At 44.6% G+C, this 26,657-nt stretch overlaps 12 protein-coding genes across 12 annotated transcripts; 3 read left to right on the forward strand and 9 right to left on the reverse strand.

Moving 5' to 3' along the window:
* Positions 1 to 197: 197 nt before the first annotated feature.
* VTP21DRAFT_1530 (uncharacterized protein) lies at positions 198 to 847 on the reverse strand (the record flags this gene model as incomplete). The annotated part of the gene is made up of 2 exons (XM_069391628.1): positions 198 to 497; positions 560 to 847. 2 exons carry the CDS (start codon positions 845 to 847, stop codon positions 198 to 200), a joined length of 588 nt encoding a protein of 195 aa, XP_069250867.1.
* A 1,432-nt stretch (positions 848 to 2,279) lies between these two features.
* On the reverse strand, positions 2,280 to 3,909 carry VTP21DRAFT_1531 (uncharacterized protein; the record flags this gene model as incomplete). Its single annotated transcript, XM_069391629.1, has 4 exons — positions 2,280 to 2,789; positions 2,858 to 3,134; positions 3,199 to 3,262; positions 3,333 to 3,909. The coding sequence occupies 4 exons, from the start codon at positions 3,907 to 3,909 to the stop codon at positions 2,280 to 2,282; spliced, it is 1,428 nt and encodes a 475-aa protein (XP_069250868.1).
* Positions 3,910 to 4,818: 909 nt separating this feature from the next.
* On the reverse strand, positions 4,819 to 8,085 carry VTP21DRAFT_1532 (uncharacterized protein; the record flags this gene model as incomplete). The annotated part of the gene is made up of 14 exons (XM_069391630.1): positions 4,819 to 4,947; positions 5,017 to 5,079; positions 5,152 to 5,221; positions 5,298 to 5,752; positions 5,815 to 5,972; positions 6,033 to 6,314; positions 6,385 to 6,544; positions 6,609 to 6,761; positions 6,829 to 6,983; positions 7,048 to 7,187; positions 7,251 to 7,380; positions 7,438 to 7,541; positions 7,615 to 7,946; positions 8,032 to 8,085. The coding sequence occupies 14 exons, from the start codon at positions 8,083 to 8,085 to the stop codon at positions 4,819 to 4,821; spliced, it is 2,385 nt and encodes a 794-aa protein (XP_069250869.1).
* A 644-nt stretch (positions 8,086 to 8,729) lies between these two features.
* VTP21DRAFT_1533 (uncharacterized protein) lies at positions 8,730 to 9,713 on the forward strand (the record flags this gene model as incomplete). The annotated part of the gene is made up of 4 exons (XM_069391631.1): positions 8,730 to 8,798; positions 8,862 to 8,948; positions 9,017 to 9,245; positions 9,343 to 9,713. The coding sequence occupies 4 exons, from the start codon at positions 8,730 to 8,732 to the stop codon at positions 9,711 to 9,713; spliced, it is 756 nt and encodes a 251-aa protein (XP_069250870.1).
* A 343-nt stretch (positions 9,714 to 10,056) lies between these two features.
* On the reverse strand, positions 10,057 to 11,257 carry VTP21DRAFT_1534 (uncharacterized protein; the record flags this gene model as incomplete). Its single annotated transcript, XM_069391632.1, has 2 exons — positions 10,057 to 11,013; positions 11,072 to 11,257. 2 exons carry the CDS (start codon positions 11,255 to 11,257, stop codon positions 10,057 to 10,059), a joined length of 1,143 nt encoding a protein of 380 aa, XP_069250871.1.
* Positions 11,258 to 11,940: 683 nt separating this feature from the next.
* Positions 11,941 to 12,912, forward strand: VTP21DRAFT_1535 (uncharacterized protein; the record flags this gene model as incomplete). Its single annotated transcript, XM_069391633.1, has 6 exons — positions 11,941 to 11,988; positions 12,068 to 12,085; positions 12,157 to 12,178; positions 12,221 to 12,264; positions 12,359 to 12,452; positions 12,524 to 12,912. The coding sequence occupies 6 exons, from the start codon at positions 11,941 to 11,943 to the stop codon at positions 12,910 to 12,912; spliced, it is 615 nt and encodes a 204-aa protein (XP_069250872.1).
* Positions 12,913 to 13,856: 944 nt separating this feature from the next.
* VTP21DRAFT_1536 (uncharacterized protein) lies at positions 13,857 to 15,950 on the forward strand (the record flags this gene model as incomplete). The annotated part of the gene is made up of 5 exons (XM_069391634.1): positions 13,857 to 14,138; positions 14,204 to 14,280; positions 14,353 to 14,412; positions 14,483 to 14,820; positions 14,914 to 15,950. The coding sequence occupies 5 exons, from the start codon at positions 13,857 to 13,859 to the stop codon at positions 15,948 to 15,950; spliced, it is 1,794 nt and encodes a 597-aa protein (XP_069250873.1).
* Positions 15,951 to 16,451: 501 nt separating this feature from the next.
* Positions 16,452 to 18,924, reverse strand: VTP21DRAFT_1537 (uncharacterized protein; the record flags this gene model as incomplete). Its single annotated transcript, XM_069391635.1, has 2 exons — positions 16,452 to 18,026; positions 18,169 to 18,924. The coding sequence occupies 2 exons, from the start codon at positions 18,922 to 18,924 to the stop codon at positions 16,452 to 16,454; spliced, it is 2,331 nt and encodes a 776-aa protein (XP_069250874.1).
* A 964-nt stretch (positions 18,925 to 19,888) lies between these two features.
* VTP21DRAFT_1538 (uncharacterized protein) lies at positions 19,889 to 20,608 on the reverse strand (the record flags this gene model as incomplete). Its single annotated transcript, XM_069391636.1, has 1 exon — positions 19,889 to 20,608. One exon carries the CDS (start codon positions 20,606 to 20,608, stop codon positions 19,889 to 19,891), a length of 720 nt encoding a protein of 239 aa, XP_069250875.1.
* A 593-nt stretch (positions 20,609 to 21,201) lies between these two features.
* Positions 21,202 to 21,845, reverse strand: VTP21DRAFT_1539 (uncharacterized protein; the record flags this gene model as incomplete). The annotated part of the gene is made up of 2 exons (XM_069391637.1): positions 21,202 to 21,303; positions 21,384 to 21,845. 2 exons carry the CDS (start codon positions 21,843 to 21,845, stop codon positions 21,202 to 21,204), a joined length of 564 nt encoding a protein of 187 aa, XP_069250876.1.
* A 717-nt stretch (positions 21,846 to 22,562) lies between these two features.
* Positions 22,563 to 23,182, reverse strand: VTP21DRAFT_1540 (uncharacterized protein; the record flags this gene model as incomplete). Its single annotated transcript, XM_069391639.1, has 2 exons — positions 22,563 to 23,014; positions 23,089 to 23,182. The coding sequence occupies 2 exons, from the start codon at positions 23,180 to 23,182 to the stop codon at positions 22,563 to 22,565; spliced, it is 546 nt and encodes a 181-aa protein (XP_069250877.1).
* Positions 23,183 to 23,827: 645 nt separating this feature from the next.
* On the reverse strand, positions 23,828 to 26,621 carry VTP21DRAFT_1541 (uncharacterized protein; the record flags this gene model as incomplete). The annotated part of the gene is made up of 3 exons (XM_069391640.1): positions 23,828 to 25,845; positions 25,904 to 26,294; positions 26,367 to 26,621. The coding sequence occupies 3 exons, from the start codon at positions 26,619 to 26,621 to the stop codon at positions 23,828 to 23,830; spliced, it is 2,664 nt and encodes an 887-aa protein (XP_069250878.1).
* Between the last annotated feature and the right edge of the window lie 36 nt (positions 26,622 to 26,657).

A 26,657-nucleotide genomic window follows, 5' to 3' on the forward strand; every position in this document is an offset into this window, starting at 1 on the left:
TGGATTTATCTCGGATTGCAGCAAATAGAACGCTAAAAAGGATAAGAGAGGATGAGATAGAGGAAGAGGCTGACGAAGGGTATGATGGTGAGAGATATATCCAGGTTCGGTATTTGAACGATACAAAACTGAACATCTTTAAGAGATTTAAAATTTCTCATCCCGATTTCAAGATATCAAAGTCAAAATTTTATTCTCTAATTCCGAAATATTTTAAGAAATCGTGTAAGAAAACGGATATATGTGAGGTGAGCGTCGAAGGCAAGAAGAACTTCGATAATCTGTGCCGAATACAGCGAGAAATCCATAATGGTTGCACGGGAAACTGTTTCGCGGGAGATGTAGAGCTCTGTGAATGAGAAGTTACTGAAGAGGATAAAGGCCGACTCGAGCAGCTGAAGGAGAAAGTTGCTATATATACTTCCCACCAGCGCTTTGTTGAAGCGAGGAAGTCGATATTCGAGAAGAATTCCGGAGAACTCAAGAACAAGCGAAGGCTTAAAATGGATTTCAAAGAGAATTTGCAATTGGGAGGCGGGCCAGTTGAGACTGGAGAAACCTTTTTCTCGACGCAACAGTGTTCTTTTTTGGGCATGGTGTTACTCTCACCCGACGGAAAGAAGAAATACTTTGGCTTCCACGCTTCCACAAAGCGCTGGTGGGAAGTATATATAGCGACTTTCTCCTTCAGCTGCTCAAGTCGGCTTTTATCCTCTTCAGTAACTTTTTGTTCACAGTGCTCTACATCTCCCGCGAAACAGTTTCCCGTGCAACCATTATGGATTTCTCGCAGTATTCGGCGTAGATTATCGGTGTTCTTCTTGCCTTCGACGCGTACCTCACCCATATCCGTTTTCTTGCATGCTTTCTTAAAGTATTTCGGAATTAGAGAATAAAATTTTGATTTAAATATCTTGAAATAAGGATGAGAAATTTTAAATCTCTTGATGATCAGTTTTGTATCGTTCAAATACCGAACCTGGATAAATCTCTCACCATCATACCTTTCGTCAGCCTCTTCCTCTATCTCATTCTCTCTCTTCCTTTTTAGAGCTCTATTTGCTGCAATCCGAGATGAATCCATAGGAAAATCCAAAAAAAGCTTTGGGCACTAAAAAGTCAGGTGTATGAATAAACAAAATACCAATAAGAATTTTCTGAATGAATATTTACCAGGTTTACGCTTCACTGCTCGTTTTGTTTCTAGAGTGGGAGTTGAACCAATCTGTTTATTCGACTGCTCCCCATTCAGTCGTGTATCATCTGTGTATAATAGATAATCGCAAATTAGTAGAGAGCAAGGAATGGTTTATAAACCAGACATTACCTTGCGAAGTAGACGATACAGATTTCGATTCAACTACCCGAGCAGCTCGCGATTTGTTATTATTGTGACGGGGGGGTTTTAGTTGGAGAGAAAGATTTATCTCCGTATGATTTATTACAATTTCGAACGTATATATATCATATAAATGATGACGTAACTACGTAAACAGAGATTAAGAAGATCTGAAAGTAATATATGTAGCAATTATCAAACCTAAAGCTCAGCCACCTAAGAAATTTCCGGGGTTAGGAACTACAGAAAACAGCTTTTTTCTTAGCTCACTATTCTCACCTCTCTGTAGCACAGCAAGTTGACTTAGGGTATGACGATAAGGATTATCCATGTGTTCTAGTAAATGAGTATACAAAAGCATCCCATCTCTGGAATGAAAAAAGAATTGAGCAATGCTATCCAAATGTTCTTTGTAAGCAAGAGAAGATGAGGTAGCCTTTAAAGTCGCATTGCCATTTTTCCCTGTAGCATTTGGCAAGAAACGAGTCCCAAACTGGGAAATAAAACGAGGAATGGAAGTCGAAAGAGTTGCCATAATGAAGATAAAATCACGATATAATAGGTATATAGGCTGGTATAAATTCGGTATACAATTTTTGATATGAAAAATGCAAAGCAAAAGTTATCGAGAAATATTACTTAACGAATTTTTGAAAGATATATTAACAGTTGCAGAAATTTTTGAAACCCTGATTCTGCAATATCTAAATCTAGTATGTCTGCTCAGGCTTGGAAACTCCCAAATTTTCGAGAATTATTACTTTAATTAACGAATTTTTAAAAAATACATTAATAGTTGCTGATATTTCTGAAACTCTGATTCTCCAATTTCTAAATCCAGTATGACTGCTCAGGCTTAGAATCTCCCATATATCATGTCCACGCTGATATATGAATAGCCTATTCTTTTTCTCTCGCGATCGAAAGATTGTCTATAGAACTATTCCAACACCACTTTCAAAAAGCCCCGAATGGTAGGCCGCACCATCTTCTCATTATAGCGCAAAGCCGTTAACGCAAGGGCAAGCCCACTTGCAAAAAGGCCAATCTCGCCTCCCTCTCGGACGATGCGATAAAGCACAGGCTGATGCCGCTGGAGCACTGCTAGAACACGGCTCATGAAGGGGTTTGTGAGCAGGGCGCGATTTGCAACATAGAGCGCCATCTCGCCGCGGCGATGTTTATTCTCTATTAATACGGAGAGACCACACAGCCATGTCCCTAATACTACCCCAGCATACTCAAGCCCATCATATTTGAGTCCAAGGACGGGACCAACCCGGGATCGTATTAAGCAAACCCCATACCACGAGAGCATAATGAAGGTGGCCAGGAAAGACGAGGATCGAAAGGAACCTAAGAGTACTCGACGGAGTGAATCAATGGGATTCTGGACAAATTTACGGTGTCGGAAGAGAAGGCTTGGTAGAAGGTGCACTGGCAAATATATCTAATGTTGGTTCCACGTTGAGATTAGGTAACAGCGTCTACACAAATGAACTTGCAAAATGACCCTACCCCTAGCGATTTGATGAACCCTCGTCCCCAGATATACGCCGCATGTACTTCGCATCCACCCCTCAACCCCCCATGTACGACTCGACAAGACACCTGATCGTGAAGAATTGTATTTGCCAAATCCCGCGGCATTCCGCGCTCCTCAGCATAATCACACAGGAATTCTTCAAATCCTGTACGCTGACGATAGCGAATCTTCCCTTTCCGCATTAACCGGAGCGCCTCTAGGAGACGTACATCCATGTCGGCCATATTCGTGATCCACTTGGAATAAGATCTAAATTGGTGTTTAAAAATTAATACCATAAGCTTGATAGTTGTCTTATGAAAATATCCATTACTTTGGCAGTCTATTAGGTTCATAAAACCAGGCATACATCACTTCTTGACAACTTAACACCATAGCTATGGGAATAAGTCAGCATCCATATTAGCATAAGGATGTTTTAATCTGTGAAAATGGAGAGAAATTCACCTGCTGTGTCACCGTGCTCAAGTAACCATCCGGGTATATACCGCCGTACCCGTGGCGAATGATATGCCATATGGGCCAAGACATCAAGCCCACGCACCATGGCGAATGTGGTCAACTCAGCCGTGTCTATTCGTCTTTTCAGAAATGCAAGCCCCACCGCAGCGCTCAGCCAAGCGCTCACAAATGTACGTCCGATGTCGGTGTGAGTCCATTCACGAAGAGTTCGCGCTTTGGACAAATCTATGGGGATATGATTCCTCTGTTTTAGTAGGAGTTCTAAATAGGTGTAGCCACCAAAAATAATGGACGAGAAGAGGGCGTAGGGCGATACTCCATTAGTTCCGAGAAGGCCATTGAGGAGAATGCGAAGTATCTGTCGTAGTAGCACTGAGGGGGATTTCCGAAGACGGATGAGGACCCCCAGGATACGTGGAATGGTGGCCGCTAGATAGCCTATACCGTAGGAACGCAAAAGGGTGCGGAGCAAAATGCGATGTTCATGAGTGAATTTTGATGTGCTCTTGCAAACGGGAGTAGCTGGGGAGATAGTGTCTGGGGAATTAGATTCGGACTCCATACCTCATCAGCTTGAGTGCTCAACCATCTAAATCTACTATGAAGTTTAATGTTGAGATGAAACAAGGTGAAATAAATTAGCCCCGCCGGAAGATTGGAAACACAAACTCGTGATTATGAATCTGCGTTCTTGAACTAAGCCCATCCAATTTTAATAGTGAATAAATAGTCATACTGTGCGGTGTGATATTAGATACTGTCGACGAATTATGCGATAAAAAGGACACTGGCCATCACGCTCCCTTTGTTTAGGAATCTTCTCTGCCCGCTTCGAGGGCTTGCTAAAATTCGCGTGAGATGTATCAGGATAGCAGTTGTAGGTTTGTTTTGACAGTAGCATCCAAATTAGGATGATATCTGCCCGCTGTATCACGTCCAGACATGCTGATGTAAATGTAATAGGGGGGCTTTTGTAGGGAGATCTACTCCATCCTATATTTGAGTTTTTCAATGAAGAGTATAGCCCTCGAGGCTGACTAATGGTCCCGGCGACTGTAAATTGCAAATGTAAATTAATAAGAATGCTTGGATCTGCCACTGCTTTAGTGGTCACAAAGTGGCATATGCATTATAACCATCCCAATAATCTGTTTTATGCTTTCGATCCACTGGACATGATAAAAATGTCCATTTTGTGTATATTACTGGCATGAAGCATGTAAAGCGTCAATAATGTGTTCGAATTCAAATCCATCATTTCAAATAAATACATAATATCAGAGTCCCATTTCGATGGGATACCGTGTGAAGTCAGGGTGATTGGCTAGTTACTTTAAAGAATAAGGATCAAAGGATTTCCAATATTCGGTTTGAAGAAATATCTCAATAGTCGCTTGGGCTATTCCCAAATTTGCATTGCATTTTTAAAAGATTAGCCCTTTAGTAAGAAATAAACAAAATGAAAAATCTGTTAAAGAAGCGCAAGGGTTTCTCGCACGGCTCCCAATACGGGCTCCTCGCATCCTTTAGCGATTTTCTCAAGGATTGGCCGAGCCTCCATCAAAAGTGCGGCTTCCTTGTTAGCAGAGGCTTGGGATATCTACATGACACCAAATTAAAGTTAAATCAAGGTATTGTAATGGATTGGCAGGGTAGGATGCATGCTTACCAAAGTTCCGAGAGCGACCACAGCTCTAAATATGTTTTCTGCATCATTTTCGGTCTTTAAAAACTATGCGTATTTCAAGAGAGATATTAATGTAGAAAATGTTTCCTGCAGCAATGGTTTACGGCTCTCATTTACCTCTAATATCAATCCCACAAGTTGTAAACCGTTCTCATCTTCTCCCTTCTCACATAAAAGTACAGCAATGCTATTAATAATAAAAAGGCAGAATATGGATCAAATAACTCTACAATGAATTATTAAAGCCGTTGTGCAATATATACTTTAGATATACCGTAGCAAGTGCGAGGCGCGCATTTTTATTCCCAACTCGAGTCCATGCCTCCGCAATAGTATCCAGAAGCTTTGCGCATTCTTTGTCCACCAATGGTCGAGTTTCAGGAGCGGCAATCAAGTTAGCAATTCCTCTAAGTGCAAGCATCAAATTTGTCTCTTGCTCCTTAGTGGCCAGCGGTGCAGCTACCTCTTCAAGACCAGCACCGAGTAGGAAGCCTACTATTGTCTTATCACCATGCTGAAAAGTAGCAGCACATTGTGGGAATTTTGATACGTATAAGCGAAGGAGATCGAGGGCAGGAAAACGCATTGCGATAGGCCAGCTTGCCATCTTAATTAAAAGAGAGAGGTCTTGGTCAGAGGAGTGTTGATAGGGAGCATTAAGGTTCTTTAGAATTGAACTGAGAGTGGAAACTTCGGATTCAGTCAGTGCAGCATCCGGCTATCAAAATTTAAATTCCTATGAGTGTCGAGAGGTGTTCATAGAGTAATATTTTTGATTACTTGAGTATTGCGCAACCCTTCGTTCAGCTGAAGAATCTTCTTCTCGATCAACCCTAAGTTCGCTTGCAAAAATGTAAGATAAGATTTTTGAGGGATCAAGGGCTGGCGAGATTGTGGTGCGGGAGCCTGTGTAATATTGGATCGATAGCTTGCGGCACCTAGAAAACAGATGGATTATTTCACAGAAGCAACAAAGAACAAAAAAGCAAAAGACTCACCTGTAAAAGGATCTCCAAAAGCTTGGGTTGTCGGAGCAGGGCCGCTTGATCTAGGCGTATATCTTGAGCCTCCTGTGAATGGGTCCATACCACTGCCAGCAGCTGATTGAGGTATAGAAGAGGGTGTATAGCGTGATGCACCTGTAAAGGGATCGACGAATTCGTTTGAGCCGATCGAAGAGACCTGTGCGTTTTTGATGATGAACTCGGCAACTTGATCAAGATAGGATTGTGGAAGCTCATGTTGGTGCAAAAAACGTTGTGCGGCCGTGTATGGGTTTTCTATTGCACAAAATCCAAGTATTAGTAAAGATACAAAGGAGCCTATAGAAGATCCGCCAAAAAATCTCACCCGTTACGTTGTATGGCAGCTTCAAGTGAGGTATGCCCTCTCCGATATCAATGGAAAACACATAATCATATTCTTTCCCTTCGTAAAGCTGCTTGCGACTCTCCCCAACCGCATCTACAACCTCTCCAATTTTGTGCCACTGCTTATCATTCATGCTCCACTGTTTATGAACACTTCAAATGTCATTAAGGATTACAATGTTGAAAATCAAACCATATTCAGACCTGGTAGGCTTCTACTTTATCTCCTGCACGTACCATTGCCACTTCACCCTCCTTCTTGCCGGGGCGGTTAAGGGTTTCTGGGAGCTCATCTTTTCTCAGATCTCCCACCTGATTTTTGGGAATGGCAAACGAAGATACTAGCTCATTAAAGCGCTATATAAAGCAATCAAATCCAAATTTAGCACCCATGATGAATGGCGCTTATTTACATCAAATAGACCTTGATTTCTTCTGCACTCGCCACTCGCTCATTTGCACGAGTGAATACTCTAATTATAGAATCGCTACCTCCGCACACTATATCACCGTTTGGCAAAGATGATACGGTCCATACAGAAACACAGGGCTGCAACAAGGTCTGAATGCATTCTCCATCTGGATTAGGATAAAAGGTTAGCGAGAGAGGTAAAATCGAGTACTCTGAATGCGCACAAACTACCTCTCCAAATGCGTACAGAGCGATCCTCTCCGCTTGACACGAACTCGCCCGTTGAAAGTACGTTGACTGAATATACAAACGAGGTATGCCCGTGAAGCTCTTGTAAGCACTGTCCATTCAGAGACCATACACGTAGAGAACTATTGGAAAGTCACTGAATATGTAAATACAATAGGGGACTGTGCAGTATTTTTAAACAGTACCCATCGTTGCTACAAGAAATGAATCCAACCCCAGGCACTATAGCTAGTCCACGTACGCAATCGCTGTGACCATTAAAATCGCGGACATGCTTCCCTTCTCGCCAGAGTTTTATTGTCTTATCAGCGGAGCCTAGAAAATGCTTTTTGAACAATCCTTGTTTTGACACTCCTAACAAATTTTGCTCACCAGTTAATATCTCAGAATCGCTAAGTGCCAAAACTGCCCATACTGCGTGGGTATGCCCAGTAATTGTGTAGGCACATTGCCAATTTTTCCAAACTTTAACCGTGCTATTGATATTGGGAAGGAAAATGTTTAATAGAACGAAATGTAATAAAAAATCTAGAAGAGTGGATACGCTACTTATCCCACGAGCCCGAGACGATATGCCCAGAAGGTGAAACTGCTAATGCACAGACATTGTCCTTGTGCCCAACCAGTGTGTAAATGGGCTCTTGAGAACGCTCTGGGTCAAAGATATTCACAACTTTATCACTACCACCACTAACGATTAAACCCTGATCGTGGCCAGGCATTGGAGGAACGTAGGCAAGTGAATTAATGAAATTGGTGTGTCCAAGGAATTGGCGTGTCGATTCGAAGCGACCATTGTTAGTATATTTCCAACTTCGAACTGTTTTATCACGCGACGCAGAAAGAATGACCGTATCATTAGGTGCTGTAACCGCACGAACCTTGAACGCAATAGAAAAATGGTTAGATATCAAGATGTGTTTAGTATTAGTTTAAATAGATAATGCAATGTCAAAAATAGCATACATCCTGTTCATGGCCGGTGAGAATAGCGGAAAGTTGGTATTGATGTTGGCTCATATTAATCAATTAATTCCTCTTGCCAGGAATTTGCGCGTATCTAGCTGTAAAGTAGAATAAAAGAGGAATTTGAATTGCAAGTCACGCTTACGTACCTTACACGTCTCTCTTTGTATTAATGATACTGAGATGAATTCAATTTTCTAGCCACTTCTCTTTGGACATCTAAATACAAGCATCATAGTCGCTGACAGTCACCCTGACTAGGGTTGCAAGGATTTTCATCTGCACCTAAATTTGTGAGGCTCTTTAGAGCTGGATATATAGTTTGATAATATTACGCTGAATGAAGGCCATTTGCAACTATCTTTAGCAATCACTACTGTATGCTTTCAGCCCTACAAATATTACAAGATATTAGCTATTCAAGTAAAATATGAGTGAGTAACTTCTGTACTAAATAGTTAGCCAATATCACCTCGATCTTAAGGATAGTTAGTAGTTACTATCATCATGATAACTCCACCGTTATAATATTGATAGTCTTTGGTCTTTCTCCGAATCCAAATTCTGAGCCAGTTAGGCAAACTTTGCCACAACTAATTTCTGTGACTTGTAGTCTGGCTGCTGGTGGCAGATTAAGCCATATGCTATTCTCCCGACTCTTTCGCCATTCGTAACATTAATAATTCTATATACCACATATGTCTTCACAACCATCGCCCGATCCAGTCGATAGAGCACGAATTCTCGTGATAGGTGACGCGGGAGTAGTAAGTTTTTGGCCGAATTTTATTCTGAAATTGTCATGATTTTATGTTCGTTACCTGTCCCAGGGCAAAAGCAGCCTAATCCACATGCTATGTCATGAGGAGCCTCTACGTGTCCCCTCACACACCGTAGGATTTCATATTGATGTCAAGGTAACCTTCTTGCTTTTGTTTTTTGTGCCTATCTTATCTAAGAGGTGCTAATTCATTAAATTGCTTAGATTTATACACCATCATGGGCGAACTCTCGTCCTATCTTTCTTGAGTTTCTTGAAGTTCCCTCCAATAGCAAACATCCTCAAACATTACAACTGTTACAACATCAGCAAGTCCATGCGGTCATTTTGGTACATGATTGTTGTAATTCCAGGAGTTATAAGAATCTGTGGAGATGGATTGAGCGGATCAGTAAATGGGTTGGTGTAAGAGACGTTATGGGAGGACAAGAGAGTGAGTATAAATAGTCTATCCACTCTCCACCAGTTATCTATGTATAATAATGGCAGCAGTGTTGTACTGACAAAGTGAACTTGTTACTACACTATAGGCGACCTTCGGCTCTCTGTACCGATTTTAGTAGTAGGAACTAAATCGGATCTTGCAGTACGGCTGCAAGAACTTCAGGGTCGTCTTCGTCGCTGCACTGTAGCAAAAAAATTTGGAGGCGATGCTATTACTCTGTGCGCAATATCGCCTGGGCATTTCACTCCTTCCGCGGGAGTGACTTATGAGAATATAGTAAAGTTTTTCGATACGGTTGTGGAGCATAGATTCGGTGGTAGTGGAATGAGGAACGGGGTCGGTCGTATTGAACCCGCTGGCATGAACAGAGGCAAAGGGGGATCTATCCATGGATTTTATGCACATTCGGATTCAGTCGGAGCGCTGAGCAGCAGTTCCAGGCGGTATCCTCTGTAAAATTTAATAGAACTGTAAATTTCTGTTCATATGACACTTAAAGATGATTGCTATTGTTATGAAATAAAAGCATGCTAGAAAAGAATAACAACAAGCGAAAGTTCAGCAATAAATTTGGTCAAGAGAATGGGTTGAATGCCAAAGTATACATGTGAAATGGTAAGGAATTCCAAAAATAAAAAAAAAGAATTGAGAAATAAAATATGCAGCACAGTCATAAACAATAATATATATATAAATAAAAGATGCTGAAAAAATTCCAAAGGAAGCACGCGCTCTGTTTGCTTCCCGCTCTATCTACTACACGAAATGTGAGTGTTGTACCTCACTAAAATTGTCTGGGTCATTGTTGATTGAAATTATGGCTGGTCGCTTGAATTCTTGAGCCAAAAGATGGCAGAGTATTGGTGGTCACTGGCCGCACTTCATGCGATTGTTTCCGTACGCCTAGAGGATTCTTCGAAAAGCTAAGCCGGATTCCGCCGCGAGTGGAGCATTTCAGAATGGTGCCTTGCAGTTCCATTAGAGCTTGCATCGCATATTCTACGTTCTCGAACTCTACAAAGCACATAGGAGAGTTCCCTTTCGTGCGGAATGAAAGGCGATGATAACCAGGGCTCCGAGAGAAGAGATGGCGAATTTCCTCCTCGGAGGCGTTGGCCGGAAGATTGCCAACGTAAAGGGTATTGCAGGGTGGATTTTGATCTGCAGGATTGAGCGAAGGGACTAGCCAAGAAAAAGGATACTGATTTTTTGTGGAGGAGCTGAGGGGGAAGATGGGTGTGACTGGAGAGGGTGGGAGTGCTAAGGAGTTGCAAGCTGCAATATCATCCTTACCGACACTTTTTCCGAGCTCCAAGGCTCCGAACCCCTTGGTGATACTCCAAATATCACCTGGCGTAACCGATGGAGTGGAGGTGGGTACTGAACGGGATCTTGGGATGCCATTAAGATCATAAGTATCAGCTTTCAGACTTCGCCTCTGTTCTGTCCCCGACAAACTAGTCGATATGTAATTTGAGCTCGTCTCCGTAAATATGTCGTAGTTATACTCTGTGGGAGATAGTAAGTCTGCGGGCAAAGAAAGAGGATTCGGATGTAGGTCATATGAGCTTAAACCCCCTGTGGAAGCCGGAGGGCTGGGAAACGGCAAGTGTTCGCCAGATCGCTTGATGTGCAAATTCTTTTTGGCCATTTTAGCTTTGAGTATACTACCCCGTTCTACATCGACTCGTCTCCCACTCAGGATACTAAGGGCTTGAAGTGCCTCCTGCTGAGTGCGAAACTTTGCAAATCCAATCTTGCCAAATCTCATGGTGAATTGAAGATTAAAAGAGCAAGAAAAATTCCAAACTTACTATTTTCTCCTGAGCCAATTCATTATCCTTTAGTGACGGCAATTTCAGAATGGCAGCTTCAAATCCCGGACAGAATGTAAACATATTCTGGAATTCCCGCTCCTTCATATCCTCTGGAAAACCCACCACGAATATTGTGGATATTTCCTCAGCGTAGTCAAGAGGCAACGAGAGCGGAAAAGACATCAAGGGTCTAGTAGGGAAGATAAGTCAACACATGGTCCAATTTCAATAGCAAGCTTATCTCTGACCTTGTTAATTTACAATGTCGATGTGAACCTTGCGCTCCAAATTTGCAGACTTGGAGCGCTTCCTTTTACGCTTTGGAGAAAGCTTTTTAATTGTGGCGAAAATTAGTGTACGTCATAGCCATTCGAACCTAAAATCACTCGATAAAGAAAAATCTGCATTTGGTGCTGGTTAAAGTATTCTACAAAGCTTAAAGGGAAAAGGAGGGGCAAGCCAGCGGAATAAGGAAGGGGGGTTATCCACTGCACCTGCCCTGTCTGGAACAGGAATGAGAGGAGCAATGCCGTTGCAGAGTGTTTATCTCTCAAACTAATTGCACTTGAGCAACCTACTTTATATACTATGAATACCAAGCCTAGGTTAGGTTATTGAATCGGCGCACGGAATAGAACCGTTTTCTGTCCCTGTCTTTTTGTCCCTAGCTCCTCTCTTTTCACACTAAATTTCAACCACCCCCAAAAATCCGAAACCACAATCTAACATCCCTTTGCGCCTACAACTCTTCCTCTCAACGCGTTTTTCGCAATTTTTTTTCTTCTTTCTGGGCGATTTCGACTAAATCCCATTTCCTTGAAAGCAAGAAACACTTCATCTTCTGATTAGATTATCCGTAGAACAAGATGATGCTCTACAAATTAGTTGTTCTGGGTGATGGGGGTGTTGGCAAAGTTAGTATTAATCTTGATTGCCCATATTCTGAAATGTCCTTATCTAATTTTTATATCATATTTTTCTCATCCCATTTAGACTGCCTTGACAATTCAGGTACGCGCATAGATGCTCTGAATTTATGTTCTATTTTACCTATGGTTAATGTTTTTTTTTATACGGTTTAGCTGTGTTTAAATCATTTCGTTGGTAAGTATTTAAATTTAGAGATGGATCAATCATCTTGATCAGAGATGTCTAAAATGTCCCTGTTCTTGTTTCCCAAAACCTATTTGGTAAACAGAGGTAAGCATCCACACCCCTCATCATTCGGAAACGCTTATCTTTTGAGCAGTTGTAACCCATGCTTTTTTTAATTGTTGATTCCAGACATATGATCCAACGATTGAGGACTCGTACCGTAAACAAGTGGTTATAGATGATCAGCCTTGTGTATTGGAGGTGCTCGACACTGCTGGCCAAGGTAATATTGAATGAGCCCAGACCTATAGAGCAAACACGGAGGTTGATTCTGTATTTTCCCCCCTTTAATAGAGGAATATACCGCTTTGAGAGATCAATGGATTCGTGACGGCGAGGGCTTTCTTATTGTTTATTCCATCACCTCTCGCTCCACGTTTGAACGCGTAGAGCGTTTCCGTGATCAAATCTTCCGCGTCAAGGACGTCGACCGTGTTCCCCTGATGCTGGTTGGAAATAAATGTGATAAGGTAACGGAACGCGAGGTATCTCGTGAAGAAGGATACCACATGGCGCGCCGATTGGGCTGCGAATTTATTGAGACCTCAGCCAAAACTTGTGTGAATGTAGAGCGATCATTCTACTCTGTCGTTCGCATGATACGTGCTAATCGCGAGGGTGCCAACTTCAATAATCGCACAGCAACCAAAGAAAAGAAGAAGAAGAAGTGCTTGATTCTATAGAGTTTTTCCAGTTTCTTATATACGGTTAAATTTCCTTTTTATTATTTTTTGGAAGGAGGAAGAGAAAGGAAGAGCAGAAAGAAATTAGGAGAAATGAACGGAAAATGAGACTAAAAACGAGTGAAGGAAACGGTAGTTAATATCAGTGGCGATACTTTTTCCATTTTTTTCTTTCTTTTCTGTTTACTCTTCTTGCTTCTTGTATACCTTCTTTCTTTTTTTTTACAATTTCACATATAACTTTTTTTTTTTACTGCGGTCTATCTTTATTATTCTTTACTATTGTTATCTTTCTCTTCTATTATTTTTTTTTCTTTTTTCATTTTTTTTTCAACCCAATCCCTTTCTTTATTACTTTTCTCTTTCAATTTTTCAACTTCAACCTCCTTATTGCCTTATTTTTCTGCATTCTTTCTTTTTTTTTTCAATCGATCTACTTGTTATGTTCCTTATTATATATGTGCTGGAAAGGGCGACAAAAATTCTGTTTTATTATACTATGTTTTTTTATCTTTTTTTCATGTTTTCTACACTCTGGTAGTAAAGGAGCCGAGACACACTCCATTAAATAGGAGATTACTTTGAGCAGCAATCATGCATAGAGGAAGTCCTTTGGGTCAAACTCAGAGCAATTCAGAATTCAATGAGACGCTCCAATTTGGTCAAGGATAAACAAACAATATGAATTTCTTTCCATATGCGATATCGGAGAGAAAAAAAGCACCGTTTCTCCTATCGATATTTCACCAGCTCAGCTCCCTTCCGTACGATGCTTCAATTTCTCCTTTCCTATACCCTGAGTTTTCTTTCATCATAGCCTCTCTCTTCATCGTGAATGAGCATCTAGCATTATCCCGTAAGCAGCCCAAGTTCATTGACGAATTACCCTCTTGATTCTGCAGTTTAGATTAGTGCTGGGTTGAGCAGGAATCAATTCAGTCATCATGGTAGAAATCAACACTATCCCTCCTTCCCCACAGACAACATGTTCCCCCTTCACCCCACACCCTCCTACCCCCATCCCGCCAAATCCGGCAGATACTCCACCGAACGAAAAGCGATCATTTTCTGCATGCTCTGATCTCACGGCGACAGACGAATGTACAGATAAGATTGCGGAGCAACCAGAAACTACAGCGCCGATTGAAAGCGACGCTGATCCAGGTCACTCAATACCCTACACGTGGTATGAAGGTCGGATGTATTATGACGACGAACGCATAAAAGTATACCGACGCATATTTCTACTTTTGCTTGAAATGTCATTGAGCATAGTATATGCACAATTTAGTATCCACTTCCTGTCGATGCAAAGGAAATCGGTAGAATGGAGATAGAACATAAAATCGCAAAGGAGGCATTTATGACGTATGTATTCTGCTATATTATTTACTCTTCACTCATTCTGACGTCGCCTATAACGCTGGTATGATGTCCTAGGCCACACTGTGCGCCTATTGCCGAAATTCTCGAAAAAGGAGGCCGTGTTCTTGATATTGGGTAAGTTTACGAGGGAGTAATTCAATAATTAATTTATGCATGGGATGTTAAAAACCGCTACAATAAAAAGATGTGGTGCAGCCAACTGGATCCTTGACATGGCGGAGCTCTATCCGAATGCCAAATTTACCGGCTTCGACATCAGTCCTATTTTTCCCCATGGTATGGAGCGAGATAATGTCGAATTTGTTTGTGGAAACGCACTGGACGCTTTGCCGTTTCCTGATGGGCATTTTGACTATGTATATCAAAGGAGTATGGTGTTGTCCTATGGTTTGGAAGACTGGAGCCGGGTCATGAAAGAAGTAGTAAGAATCACCAAGGAAGGTGGTTGGGTCGAACTGGTCGAAACGGATTGGGAATGGAAAAAAGGAGGCGCCACTTGGGAGACTTTTCTGAGCCCAATGAGTAAGTACACGATTTTGTGCCATCGTAGTTGCAATTTTGTAGGTCTACTCTTTCCTTGGGAGGTGGCTAAATTATGATTCTTTGCAATTACAGTGAAACACGCACTCAAAACCAAAGGGTTTTACACGTCGGTTGCCCACCATCTAGGACCGCTTCTTAGAGCCCATCTCTCACCACTCCCTAACCCTAACAGTCCCTCCCCCGATACGCCTGCAATATCCACAAGTTCGATACGTTTTGCCTACAAAAGTGTTCCCGTTGGCCCTTGGGCAGGCACGCTTTCTCAACTCTCTTTTGTCGACCTATTCTCTTTCTTAAGCGCCGTGCGGCCATTCCTCACTACCATTTTGAACTGGTCAGGGCAGGAATGGGATGAAATTGTGAGAAGGTGCAAATATGAAGGAGAGAAGTCCCTAGGGTATATAGACTGGTATGTCGCTTTTGGATGTAAACCCGCCCAGGCCACCATTACATGCAAAGAGAAGAGCGATGAGCGAAACACTCTGGCGGAAGAATGGCTGGAGGCGATCCAATCGGAGGCCATGTCTGAGGAGGCCGAGCGCATGGAAAATAAAGCGGGCGATGACCTTGATCAACTGATCAAACGATTCCACGCGGAAGAGAGGCAGGCGTGGTGGAACAAAAATGGGGCTGGATTTAGCGAGTCATTCAGATTGCTGCTCCCCTCCGTCTCCATTAGCTCGCACCTCTCTTCGCTGGCAACTAAAATATACACCAAGGATGATCAGGCGAATAAGGATGAGCCTGAGCTGAAGTCATCCAAAGCACTCCGATATTCCACCGTGAGAGCCTTCCTATCTCGGCGGTCGGTGTCAATGCCCTCTCTAAGTAGGATTTTCTTCTCGCGTCAAAACTCGGCGAAGGTAGACAAGGAGCTTGAGAGGGTGGATTCTGGCATTGCCAAGATAGACAGCATCAACGAAAAGTATGCAGCGGAAAAGATGCGAAAGAAAACTCGGCGGCCGGTTCCAATCAAGTGGTTTGGCACCTTGAGAAATCGAAAGATATCCCTGACCAACGCCAAAATCGCGAAAACGACGGCTGCCGGGGCGGACTCCGCATTGGCTAGCGATTTGCTTAAGGCGAGCGATTCTTCATGTGCTGAGTGACACGTATATTCCTAAAAAAAAGGTTTATTGTAATACTGCGTCTCTGTTGTATGACTATTAAGGTTTTTTAATTGTTTTTAAACACTCGGAAATTCAACCTATGCAAACGACTCTTCATTTGTATATTGATTTTTTATTATCTACAGAAAGAAAGTAAAATAATAATAAAAATAATAATAGTAAAGAAACATTCACACTGCTATGACTCTAGTTAAAATATTAATATAAAAAGGGTGGGAAAAAAGAGCATACGAGTTGCACTATTATGATCAACCGCGCATGAAAGGAGTTGAAGTTATTTTAAAAAGGGGGGGAGAAATTAAATGCTATTGTTTTTCAGATTCGCACTAGAGAGAAGAAAAAAAAGGGAAGGAGGAGGGAGAGTGGGAGGCAAGGTAAGGAAAAAAGATAAAAAAAATACAAACTAGGCAATTAGTAAAGTAAAATTGACAGAAGAAAAATCAAATTGAATTACAAATAAAAAAAAATTGAAAAAAAAGCTTATATCGCAACCCGCTTCCCAACCTTTCTTTCGCCCCTTTGCAATTTTTCCTCCTTGTCTCCCAGAATTTCTTCGCCTCTCTTCCGCTTCCGTATTGATTCTTCTGGAGAAGAGTCGAGGGAGAGTGAGGCTTCCCTATCCTTCTCCTTCTTGACGAGGGCGGGTTTAGCCTCGGACGCTAATCTTTTCCTGTGGTCGGGCCGGGAAGTTGGGCTTTCTTTTGCGCTGCCGCTAGCGTGGGAATGTGGCGAGGATGCAGAGGGAGAGGGAGAAGAAAAGGAGGGGGAAGAGTGCGAAGAGGTAGATGCTGGGGTAGTGGGCGAGCTTCTCTCCACTTTCCCTCTTCTTGATTCACGATCTCTCGACTCGCGCCCCTTGTCTCGCTCTCTCTCCTTTTCGGCGGACCTCTCCCGGCCCTTCAACCTCCCACTGCTCCGGTCTTGTCCCCGTTCCACCAGCAGAGACTTCAACAAGGATTTCTCGACCTCCAGTTTCCGCACCTCCTCCTCCAGGAGTCTCAATCTTGCCCGGTGCCGGCGCTCTTCTTCCACCTCAGCCTCAAGAGCACGGACCCGCTCCTCAAGCTCACGGTTACGGGCCTCAAGCTCGGGGAGAGATTTAAGAGGGGGAAGGTCAAGGCACTCCGACTGGTTGTCCGAGGTTGGAGGGTGATGATGGTTGGGGTAGCTATGGTGCCGGTGGTGCTGGTGGTTAAGCAGGCCGCCCACCGTGCTTGCAGCGGCTACCGGGGTGGAAGCACTGGCTCCGGGCGGTGGTAGACCGGATGGCGGATAGCATGCCGCGGTACTAGAGGGCGAGACCTCGGTTGGAGGTCCAATCTGTTTTTGGGTGTGATGAGGAATAATAAGGGGAGCAACCACAGGTTTCCCATCCTTGCTGACAAGGGTTTGCGCGCCGGCGGCAGAGGCCGAGGTGGCGCTTGTTGGGGACATAGCATTGGCGGTGGTAGGGGAAACTCCAAGCCGGTTCAGTCCGATATTCTGCATGGGAGGGTGATGCGGCTGAACCGCGGTTGTGGGCGACTGGGTCGGTCTGATCGCGAATAGGGGGCTGTTCGCCGAGGGGATAGACTCTGCCTTGACTCCGCTTGCAGAATTTGGGACAGGCGAATAGCCATCATGGTCCTGATGAGGCTGATGGGAATGTGGCTGATGAGAGTGGGTGCTTGGGCTCGCCATGAGTGGGGCGCCGTAGTTCCAGTTCTGTTCTCCGGACCGCAGCGCAGTGGTAGTGCTCAGCGGTGGAGAGGAGGATGCGCTCGAGGATGAGCTGGCATTGGCCATGGCGGACGTCTGTGAGTTGGAGGAATCTTGATGCTTGGAGGGAGGCTGGTGCTTGCGCTGAGTCTCCTGGTGGTGCGGCTGCAATCGCTGGCTTTTCTGTGCAGCATTGCATGCACTGCGTCCCTCAGTGCGCATATGGCGGTTGAGGGCATCGAGCCGAGCAAAGGAGCGATTGCAGGTAGGACATACGTAGGGGCGCTCACCCGTATGCAGCTTCTGATGACGTTTGAGATCGTGGTGTCTTCGGAATTGCTGTTTGCACTCTGGGCACTAAATAAATGGTATAATAAACGGCATAATAAACGGCATATTAGTTTAGAGGATTTAGGATGGGAAAAGTTAAAGAAACGCATTCAAAAATTCGTGGATACACGGAGTGATGAATCGAATTGATGGGGAGAGGAGAATTTACCTCAAACGGGCGCTCCTCTGTATGGGTTAGATAGTGTGATTTGAGATTGTGCTGCCGTGTAAAGGTCAACTCACATCGGTCGCACGAGTAAGGTTTGTCTGGGGTGCTGGCCGTGCTTCTCGGGGGGGCAGGTGACTTCTGTAGCCGGAGAGTTGTAAAAGTCCCTGCGCCTGCCGAGCCAACGGGGGTTAGCGGAGACATGGAAGTGTAGTGGGAAGGAATGGCGGAATGTGGGACTTGATGTGAAGGATGATCCTGTTGGATGAGGGGGGCAAGCGCAGGCCGCTGCGAGTCAGAAGCGGAGTGGTGAGGATAGTGGGCCGGGGCGAGTGGAACGTAGCCATTCGCTTGGTGCGAGTGCAGATGTGGAGGGGTCGGAGGCCGGGGCGTGATATTGGTTGGCGCATAGCTGCGCACAGGCTCCCGCATATTGTTGTTCGGTACAGCGGGAGAGAGGGGGGTCAAGAGATTACCACCCATGACCGATGACGTCGCACTCACAGGTGCAGTAGCCGAAGAAGAGGAGGAGGAAGCGGTGGAGGGCGCAGTGGTAGCAGGCAAAAAAGCAGATGCAGCAGCGGCGCTGGCGAGTAAGCCCATTGGAGAGAGTGGGGCTGTGGAGGGCGGATCAAAATGTTCGCTTGGACGTTTGGCAATCGACGAAATTGGGGGGTCCTGTTTAGTAGGGGAGAGAGTCTGGGCAGCCTGATGCGCATGATCTTCGTTGTGATGTGATCTCTCTTCCATCGTGGTCATTTTCAATATAAATCAAACAAATCCCAGACGAGGAAGAAAAAACAAGGAATTAAAAGGCGAATGGATACACAATCGAGCTGATGAATCCGATGCTGAGAAGGACAGGCGGCGGTCGACGGTAAATGGAGGGGGGGTGATGACGAGGGAATAATTGGATTAAAAGCAAATTTGTGTTGTGGAGGGGGGAAGTATGGACAAGTGGCGTGGCGTGGATGATGATGGCGGTGAAGAGGGGCGCAGTATTTCATCCCATTCGTTGTGATCCCAGAACAAATCTATTGTGCCAAGTGGACACGGAAGAGACCCCCATCCAAAAATAAATAAAAAAGGAATCCAGACTCTAGGGAAACACTGAGCTGCGAGTCAAGGGAGACACCATGTGGCTCCGGTTTCTCATCCCATCCCCTCCCCGTATTTCCCTTCCCTCCACGGCCCAACCCATCCTCCCAAGGGCATGCCACATATTCGTGGCGATGAGACTGGCTAATATTTTACCCCATGCATAATGAAGGTTTAATAAATTATTTGGCCGGCACATAATCATGACCTCATCCAATCTTGTGCATTATCCGAATGCGATAGCACCCGTGGTTCCTCCTCTCCCCTTCCCCCCTCTCTTTAGCCTCCATCCGTTTTGACACTTGGTCTATTTTCTTATTTGCGGATATTTTTCCATTCCAAGCCCAAAGATTGGGATTCCGATTTCCCCTCCTCTCTAGCATTAGCCTTATCTTAGTAGGTGGCCGTGTTCAATAGGGAAAAAAAAAGGCTAAGCATCGGGCAATCGCCATGTATATCCAATTATTCCCATTATTGGCCCGATTGCATCATAGGTGAGCAAATGGGGAGTTAAGCTCGAGAATTTGGTCCAAAGATATTATATTATGGTTATAAAGATTACAATCCGTTCAGTTCTGCTTGCTATAATGCGCATTTCTACTCAGCTAAATACAAAATACATATATCAGGTAACATTGGTCATTGACAACTTAGTTTGCACCCATGCAAGCGGCACATCATCGTCCCCGGTATGATCTAGCTGCAGCGGCAGCAGTGGCACTGTGAACTCCGGCTGGCAGTCCTTACTAAGTTGTTCGGCGGATAGGACAAGCATCAGGGAAAGAGAAGGTATATGAGGGAGCGTGAGTTTAAACTCGTCCTCTTTGCTATCCTCGATGTCCTCCATTTTCTCCTCCGTGGTGGACACTAGGGATTCGCTCCCCTTGAACGTTAACACTGCTTTCGTGCGGGAGTAGGACGGTCGAAGGGCTCTTTGGTATTTGCGCAAGGGCCGGATAATGCGCTTTTCTACGTGCTCTTCTTCGCCCTGATCATCTTCTCCGTCTTCGGATACCGAGTCGCATAATACATTGTTGGGTTGCAGTTTGGCGAGGAAGAGCCGCAGAACCACGACCCGCTCGAGCGTCCAGCGGCGGCGGTCGCGCAGCTTGTAGAGCGTCTGATGATAAAGTTTTTGGTCATCCACTGCCCAGGAACGATGCAGCGGGAGTATCTGAGTGTCCGATGGAAGTGGGGAAAAGGGGAGTCGTCTCAAAGGATGCAGATGCTGGGATGGGGAATCTTGCGTTACTTTTGAAGTATGGGATAAGCGTTTCAGTCTAGTGATGGCCTTGAGTGGGACGGCGATGCGTTTCCAGAAAGAAGAGGGTTTTTCAGCTGGCATGGCTCATGGGTACTAGTCAAAGAGAGAGGACGGGCGAGGGATATGGAACGAAGGTATGGAAGGCCAAAGATGAAATAAACAAAAGAGGCAACGAAGATGGAAGAAAAGACGAGGGGAAGAGGGAGGTGGGGAGAAGTCCAGCGCTGCAGGCCTAGTTCGGGAATATGTATGTATATTTCAGAAAAAAACGCGTTTTATTATCATTATTTTTTGTAACTTGTTAAATGAAATTTTGTTTGTTTTTTTCTGCTTTTTATCTGGAGCCGTCCATTTTACCTAATGGAGCAGATCACTTAGTGGCAATGGGGGATTTCACGTCTGTGTACAACCTTTACATTGAGATCGAGATCGACGAAAATATCCAGAGCAAAGCTATGTAGTTGCCATTACAATTTTGTCTCTGCTCAATGTCATTACAATATCCAAATCGATGTTAGTGCATTTTATATTAATTAAAAGGGAAAAAAGTTTGCGCAAATAGAATGCAATAGGTTGAATATGGAATATACTATACAGTCCACTCATTAAACAAAATGAGAAAACAATCAAGTAAATAAAATGATAAATTGAACAAAAAAAAATAACACTGGTTCTCATGGTTGTTGAAGTTCCCTAAGAAACGCCGTATCGGTTTCTTGTGTCCGCTCTCTATATTGCATGCCGGTGTTAATTTTCTCCTTGAAATTTCGTGAAGGCTAGCGATAAAAAAAAACACATTTAGAAAAGTCTTGCATAGGTATATAAGCAGGTGGTTGCCCAAGTTGCTTTTGCTCACCGATAGTTTCCACTTCCTAAACACCCATATCCCTATCGCCGCTGCCCCAATGACGCATCCAAGCGCAATTCCCGCTGTAACCAATTGGTTTCCACTTGTGTCCTCTTTTGGCTGCTGCTGCACTGTAGGCGCAATCGTAGCAGAGAGCAGGGGATCAGGAGATGGAACAACTGTAACATAGGATGTGATGGTTCCACTAGTCACTACATGTCGAGAAATCGCTTGCGTTGTTGCAGATGAGGATGCTGGTGGAGGTTTGCTAGTGGAAGAGGCTTTATTCTGGGCAGGTAATTGATTGGGATTGGTAGCAGTGGGAGCTGCTGGCTCGAATGCATTGTTGGGTTTCTGCGGATTAGCTAATGGATCCTGTTTTGGTTCGAAGGGTTTGTTGTTCTCTGGCTGCTGTGGTTTCTCAATGTCTTTGAGTGGAGATAAATTAATGTCAATTCCACGTCGCTTCATGTTGAATTAGTGATTGCAGAGTACGTGATGAAATTGCCCAATGAACAGAACAAAATTATTAGTGCAAGAATATTCAATTACACTCGCGCAATTTGGACGTGTGCAGGTAGGTAACGGTGGGATGGAGGGGATGAAGAGCGATAAATGTGAACAAATAAAAAAAAAGAACAGAGCAGAAATGAATACTGATGCCGATATTGGAACACTAGAATTAATAAAGATGGCTTCTATATATTATTTTTAAGATATTTTTATAATCCCCCCTTTTTAAGCTCTTTCAATTAATGGGACGCGATCTAATTTGCTAAGTAGCAAAATTGGAAAAAATGAAATCCTATTGATTATACAAGAAAGGATGAATAGTAGAACACGTCAATAGAAAACGTAACCAAATCGCGACTCCCAAAATAATTCTCACTACCTCCCGATATTGCCAACCCTCTGTCGCTTTAAAATTGTCACTTTCGAGAACAAGTTGCTCATGGAATATTAATAGCCATTTTTTTTTTAAAAAAATATATAGTGGAAGGTGTATAGCTATGCGGCAGAGAGACAAATATAAACGTATTTCAACAACAAATTAGAGCATTATGGTGGTTTTGGGTTAAATAATCGCTTAAAATAAAAAGCCATCCTTGTCCTATTTATGGTGTTCAAAGCACATCCATCTTTTAACAAATTCCGATATCTAGAGTGTTTTTTTTTATGTTGGAATCGTTAATCCAAGGGCATTTTATCCTCGCTCAACTGCTGCGATTTTTCATTGTCCACCTTCACACCCTCGGTCTCCAGTAACATCTGCTTGCTTAGAGTTTTCAGTTCGTTCACTCGCCCGTGGTTGAGCATCTCGTTGGCCTGTTGAAATATTTGCCTGCCCCAGTCATCTTCGTAGGTGTTGGCCTCCTCAATAACCTCCTTCAACTCCTCCTGCAATTGCCCCTCAGCGGCGAGGAGCTCCTGCCATAGTCCATCTCCCACTGCTCCTGACTTCACAAGTTGACTGAGCGCTTCTTTATCTCCACCAATTTGGACAAGCCGCCATAAATCTGCTTCGGCGCGTCGTAGTAGGGCGCTTTTAAGATGAAGAACAGGCACATCTGGAATATTGAGCAGAGAAACATATTCATCTCGTGTATAATGAGGACCAAACCAAGGCTCTTGAGAATCATCTTCATTATAAAGGGAGATTTATAGGTCATGGTCCGATTCTAGATTAGCATAGAAACATAGAAACGTGCATTACCTATTTTTCGCCTACGCCAGAAAAAGGAGAAGAGTGCCATAGCACCCACCCATCCCGCAAGATAGAAGACCGGCAATTCAAGTGATGAAAACATTGGAGTTTTTCATTTGGGAAGCGCTAGAGGGAAAAATGACATTAATAGGCAGGCTAACCCTGGAATATAATCTATTTTCGGACATTGAAATCCCAAGATCATGATCGGTTTAATACTGACTATATATATGGAGGCTCTCCAAATAAAAAGGCAGAGCATCTCTCTCATGCTCCCACCTACGTGAACCTCCACAAATAGCCGCAATTTCATCAGGCTAAGAATGAATAAGGCATTATTAGATAATCATCGCGTTTTATCGAAAAAGCTCAAGGTTAGCCATATACAGCTACTTTTAGAAAAGTCATACTAAAAAGCTATCTTTACTACTGACAATGGGCATTGTATCCAATAGATACTTACAGAATGATATAAACCATATAAAATAAAGTATGTGGATGAGATAGAATTGTTAACGCTAGAAGTGAAAGTCAATAGAGCTATTAAATTAGAAAAAAAAAAGGGAAAAAACATTTGAAATATTCTAGCTTTATGATCCATTGGTAAAGTGGTTTAGGAATCGAGGATTCCAGGAATGATGAGCAACGCATTAGGCTATGTGGGCTAGAAAAAAAAACTGGGAGGGCATATGAAATAGTAATAAAAAAGTATAAGGGTAAATAAGTGTTTGCAGATTTCAACTCTGAGTCAAGGCCCGGTTTTTCCTTGGCGAGTATTAACGATGCTGCGCAACATGTGTCCTAGCTGTTGCAAAGCTGATCGATTGATCATCTTGGGAGGTTTAGAGCTCTCCGTGGTAGTGGTCTCGTTGATTTTAGAGGCATTCGACGAGTCGAATGCTGTATGCAGTGGCTGGCGAGCTAAATGGTATTGCTCATTGAGTGGTTTCTCCAGAGGAGCTAGGCCACATTCTTTTGCAAGAGCCCGGCGGCCACTTCCAGCATACTCTTCAGCAACCGTAGGTGTGCTGCACACATTACCCCACCGATCACACGGGGTCCAAGACCTGACAGAGTATCTTCTACGTGCACGAGTGTTTGCCGTCCCCCCCACTTTTTTCCACTCATTCCCGGGCTCCTCGACGGCATAGTTGCCCGTCTCACGTAGGCTGGTGGAGGGAGTCGAAAGTCGCTTATTCGTTGCTCCATGGGTATTCAAGTCGCGTTCATTTCCTCCGTCATTTGCAGTCCCGCCTCCTCCAAGTGTGATTCCGGTCACCAAACCACAGCCAGCTCCGATTCCCGACATTCCCATCATTGGCCCGTTAAATACGGAAATCGACGCAGACGATGACGCGGTTGATCGGCGGCGGCGGTGCTGATTCGGGTAAGTATAATTTGAAGGGTTGAGGGCCGAGTTGGTGCAAGAAGCATGGCGTCGATGCTGAGGCTTTTTCGGCTGAGGCTGGGTGGTGGACGAATTCATAACGCAAGAAGCGCGTCTTCGACTCCGGCTTGTCTGTGCAGAACCATTGGCGACAGCTGCAGTACTAAAGGATTGATCACTATTGCCATAGAAGCTGGCGGAAGATGTTGGAGATTGTGGTTGCCACCAGCTGCACCAGTTGCGCCAAGTAGGCGGTGGAGGAGCAAATGGTCGCTTTTCGTAAGCATACGCTCCCACCCCCACGACACAATTGCCTGTCACATCCTGGTGCTCAAGTGTCGACCATTGTCGATGCCGGGGGAGACGTTGAGGTCGATGGTGAGACGAGAGCCGCTGACGCTGGGAGGAGGGTGGGGACGAAACTGTGGCCTCGTTAAACTGCTTCCCTTTATCTTTCACATTATTTAGAGATGATCGCTTCCAGAACTTCATGCGCCGGCCGTAATGTGGGCGAGGTGGGCGCGCATTCTTCGGCACAACTAGCAGTTCGGGCTTCAAAGTTGCCTCTTGGACCGCTTTAGCTGGCTGCTCTTGAGAGTTCTCATCCCCCCCTCGCTTTTCCCCTTCGTCAGTGGCAAACCCGCTATCGTCATCGCTACGAAGCGCCGATGTTTGCACCCTGTTTTCATCCCTATGGCCCTTGTCTTGTGCCAATGGGGAGGATGCACCCAGTTTGTTCCCCAAACCAGCTTCATCCTCAAAAATGATCGGCTTGGAAAAATCCATTTTCCCGGTCGCTTGGGGGCTGCTATCAATGTCATCTGACCATGAGGGATGATGACCCCTGATGCTGGGCACAGGAGTCTTCGGGGGAGTCATCGGTTGTGGAGTCTTCTCGCGCTTGGCGCGTGGCGATCCCGCCTTGTGGTGGGTTCGTCTGCCAGAAAGGGTGAGTGTCAGCGCACCCAAGCCAAACAGCCCCTTTCTGCGTTCCTTTTCCGCCGATTTCTCTAAAGTTGGAGAGAACTCCATCACCCACTCGTCGTCCTCCAATTCCTTTAGGGGATCCATCATCATCTCTACCAAGTCTTCGCACCATCGCTTCCATTCACCAAGCCGAATTCTTTTCATCTCTCCCCCTACAGGGCAGAAAACCCTCTTGCTCAGAAAACGTGCCATGCGCACGGGCATTCCCTCAAATTGGCTGAGGAGATAGTCGGCTCCAAGGCGCTGGAAGGCGGCATACGATGCGCAAGACTCGGGGTGTGGGTCAGCCCAGGGCGAACGATGCCAGAGGAGATTAATCAGGATGACGCCGAGGGACCAGATATCGGCCTGGAAGGGGTCGTAAGCATCGCCCGCGTCAGGGTTCCGGCACTCTAGGGATAACTTGAGGTAAGCTCAAATGAATTTATAAAATTGAACACCCTTCAATACCATAGCTCATGTAGGGCCTACTGCCACAGTCAAAATCGATACAGATCTCTTCGGAGGTTGCTAGTCCAAAGTCCGTCAGCAGCACATTATTCTGTCCGTCGATCAGAAAATTTTCAGGCTTCAAATCTCTATGCGCGACCTTCCTTTCATGGATCACCGCCACGGAGTCGAGGCATTGGTCGAAGATTTTTGCCACTAGCGCGTAGCGCTCACGCTCTGACAGGCGCCGACCTGTCGCCTGATCGTAATGGTCCTGATTCTGTGTTATAAACCAGTAGAGGTCACGGCCATTGCAATATTCCAGCAGGAGGAAGAGCCACTGATCACGCCCAAAATAGTCATGAAAAGAAACCAGACGAGGGTGTTTGGGAAGCATTTTGTGAATAACAACCTGATCAACAGAGGCAACCAAGGTCAGTTGAAATGGTCCGTTTCCCAATCGGAGGAAGGGGGAGTATTCTACCTCATTCAGTTGAATCCGCAGCTGCTCCTCCGTCAAGGCCGCCGTCGACAGGCATTTAATCGTATAGATCTGGCCACTGGTCTTGTCGCGCGCCTTGTACACCATCGCGTAGGATCCTTGTCCGAGTGGGGCGAGAAGGTGCAAGGAGTATTTGAAGTCCATGTCCTCAATCACCTCGCCCACTTGAAATGGAAGCCACACTTCAGCTTGCTGCTGTTGCGGCGAGAGGTCGGTGCTGGAGGCTGAACTGGTCATTTTGGGGGGAAAGCGTGTTCGAGAGGGAGGCGGCCA

The sequence above is a fragment of the Calcarisporiella thermophila genome, assembly GCF_041956535.1.
Source record: "Calcarisporiella thermophila strain CBS 279.70 unplaced genomic scaffold VTP21scaffold_12, whole genome shotgun sequence".
NCBI classification, from domain to species: domain Eukaryota; kingdom Fungi; phylum Calcarisporiellomycota; class Calcarisporiellomycetes; order Calcarisporiellales; family Calcarisporiellaceae; genus Calcarisporiella; species Calcarisporiella thermophila.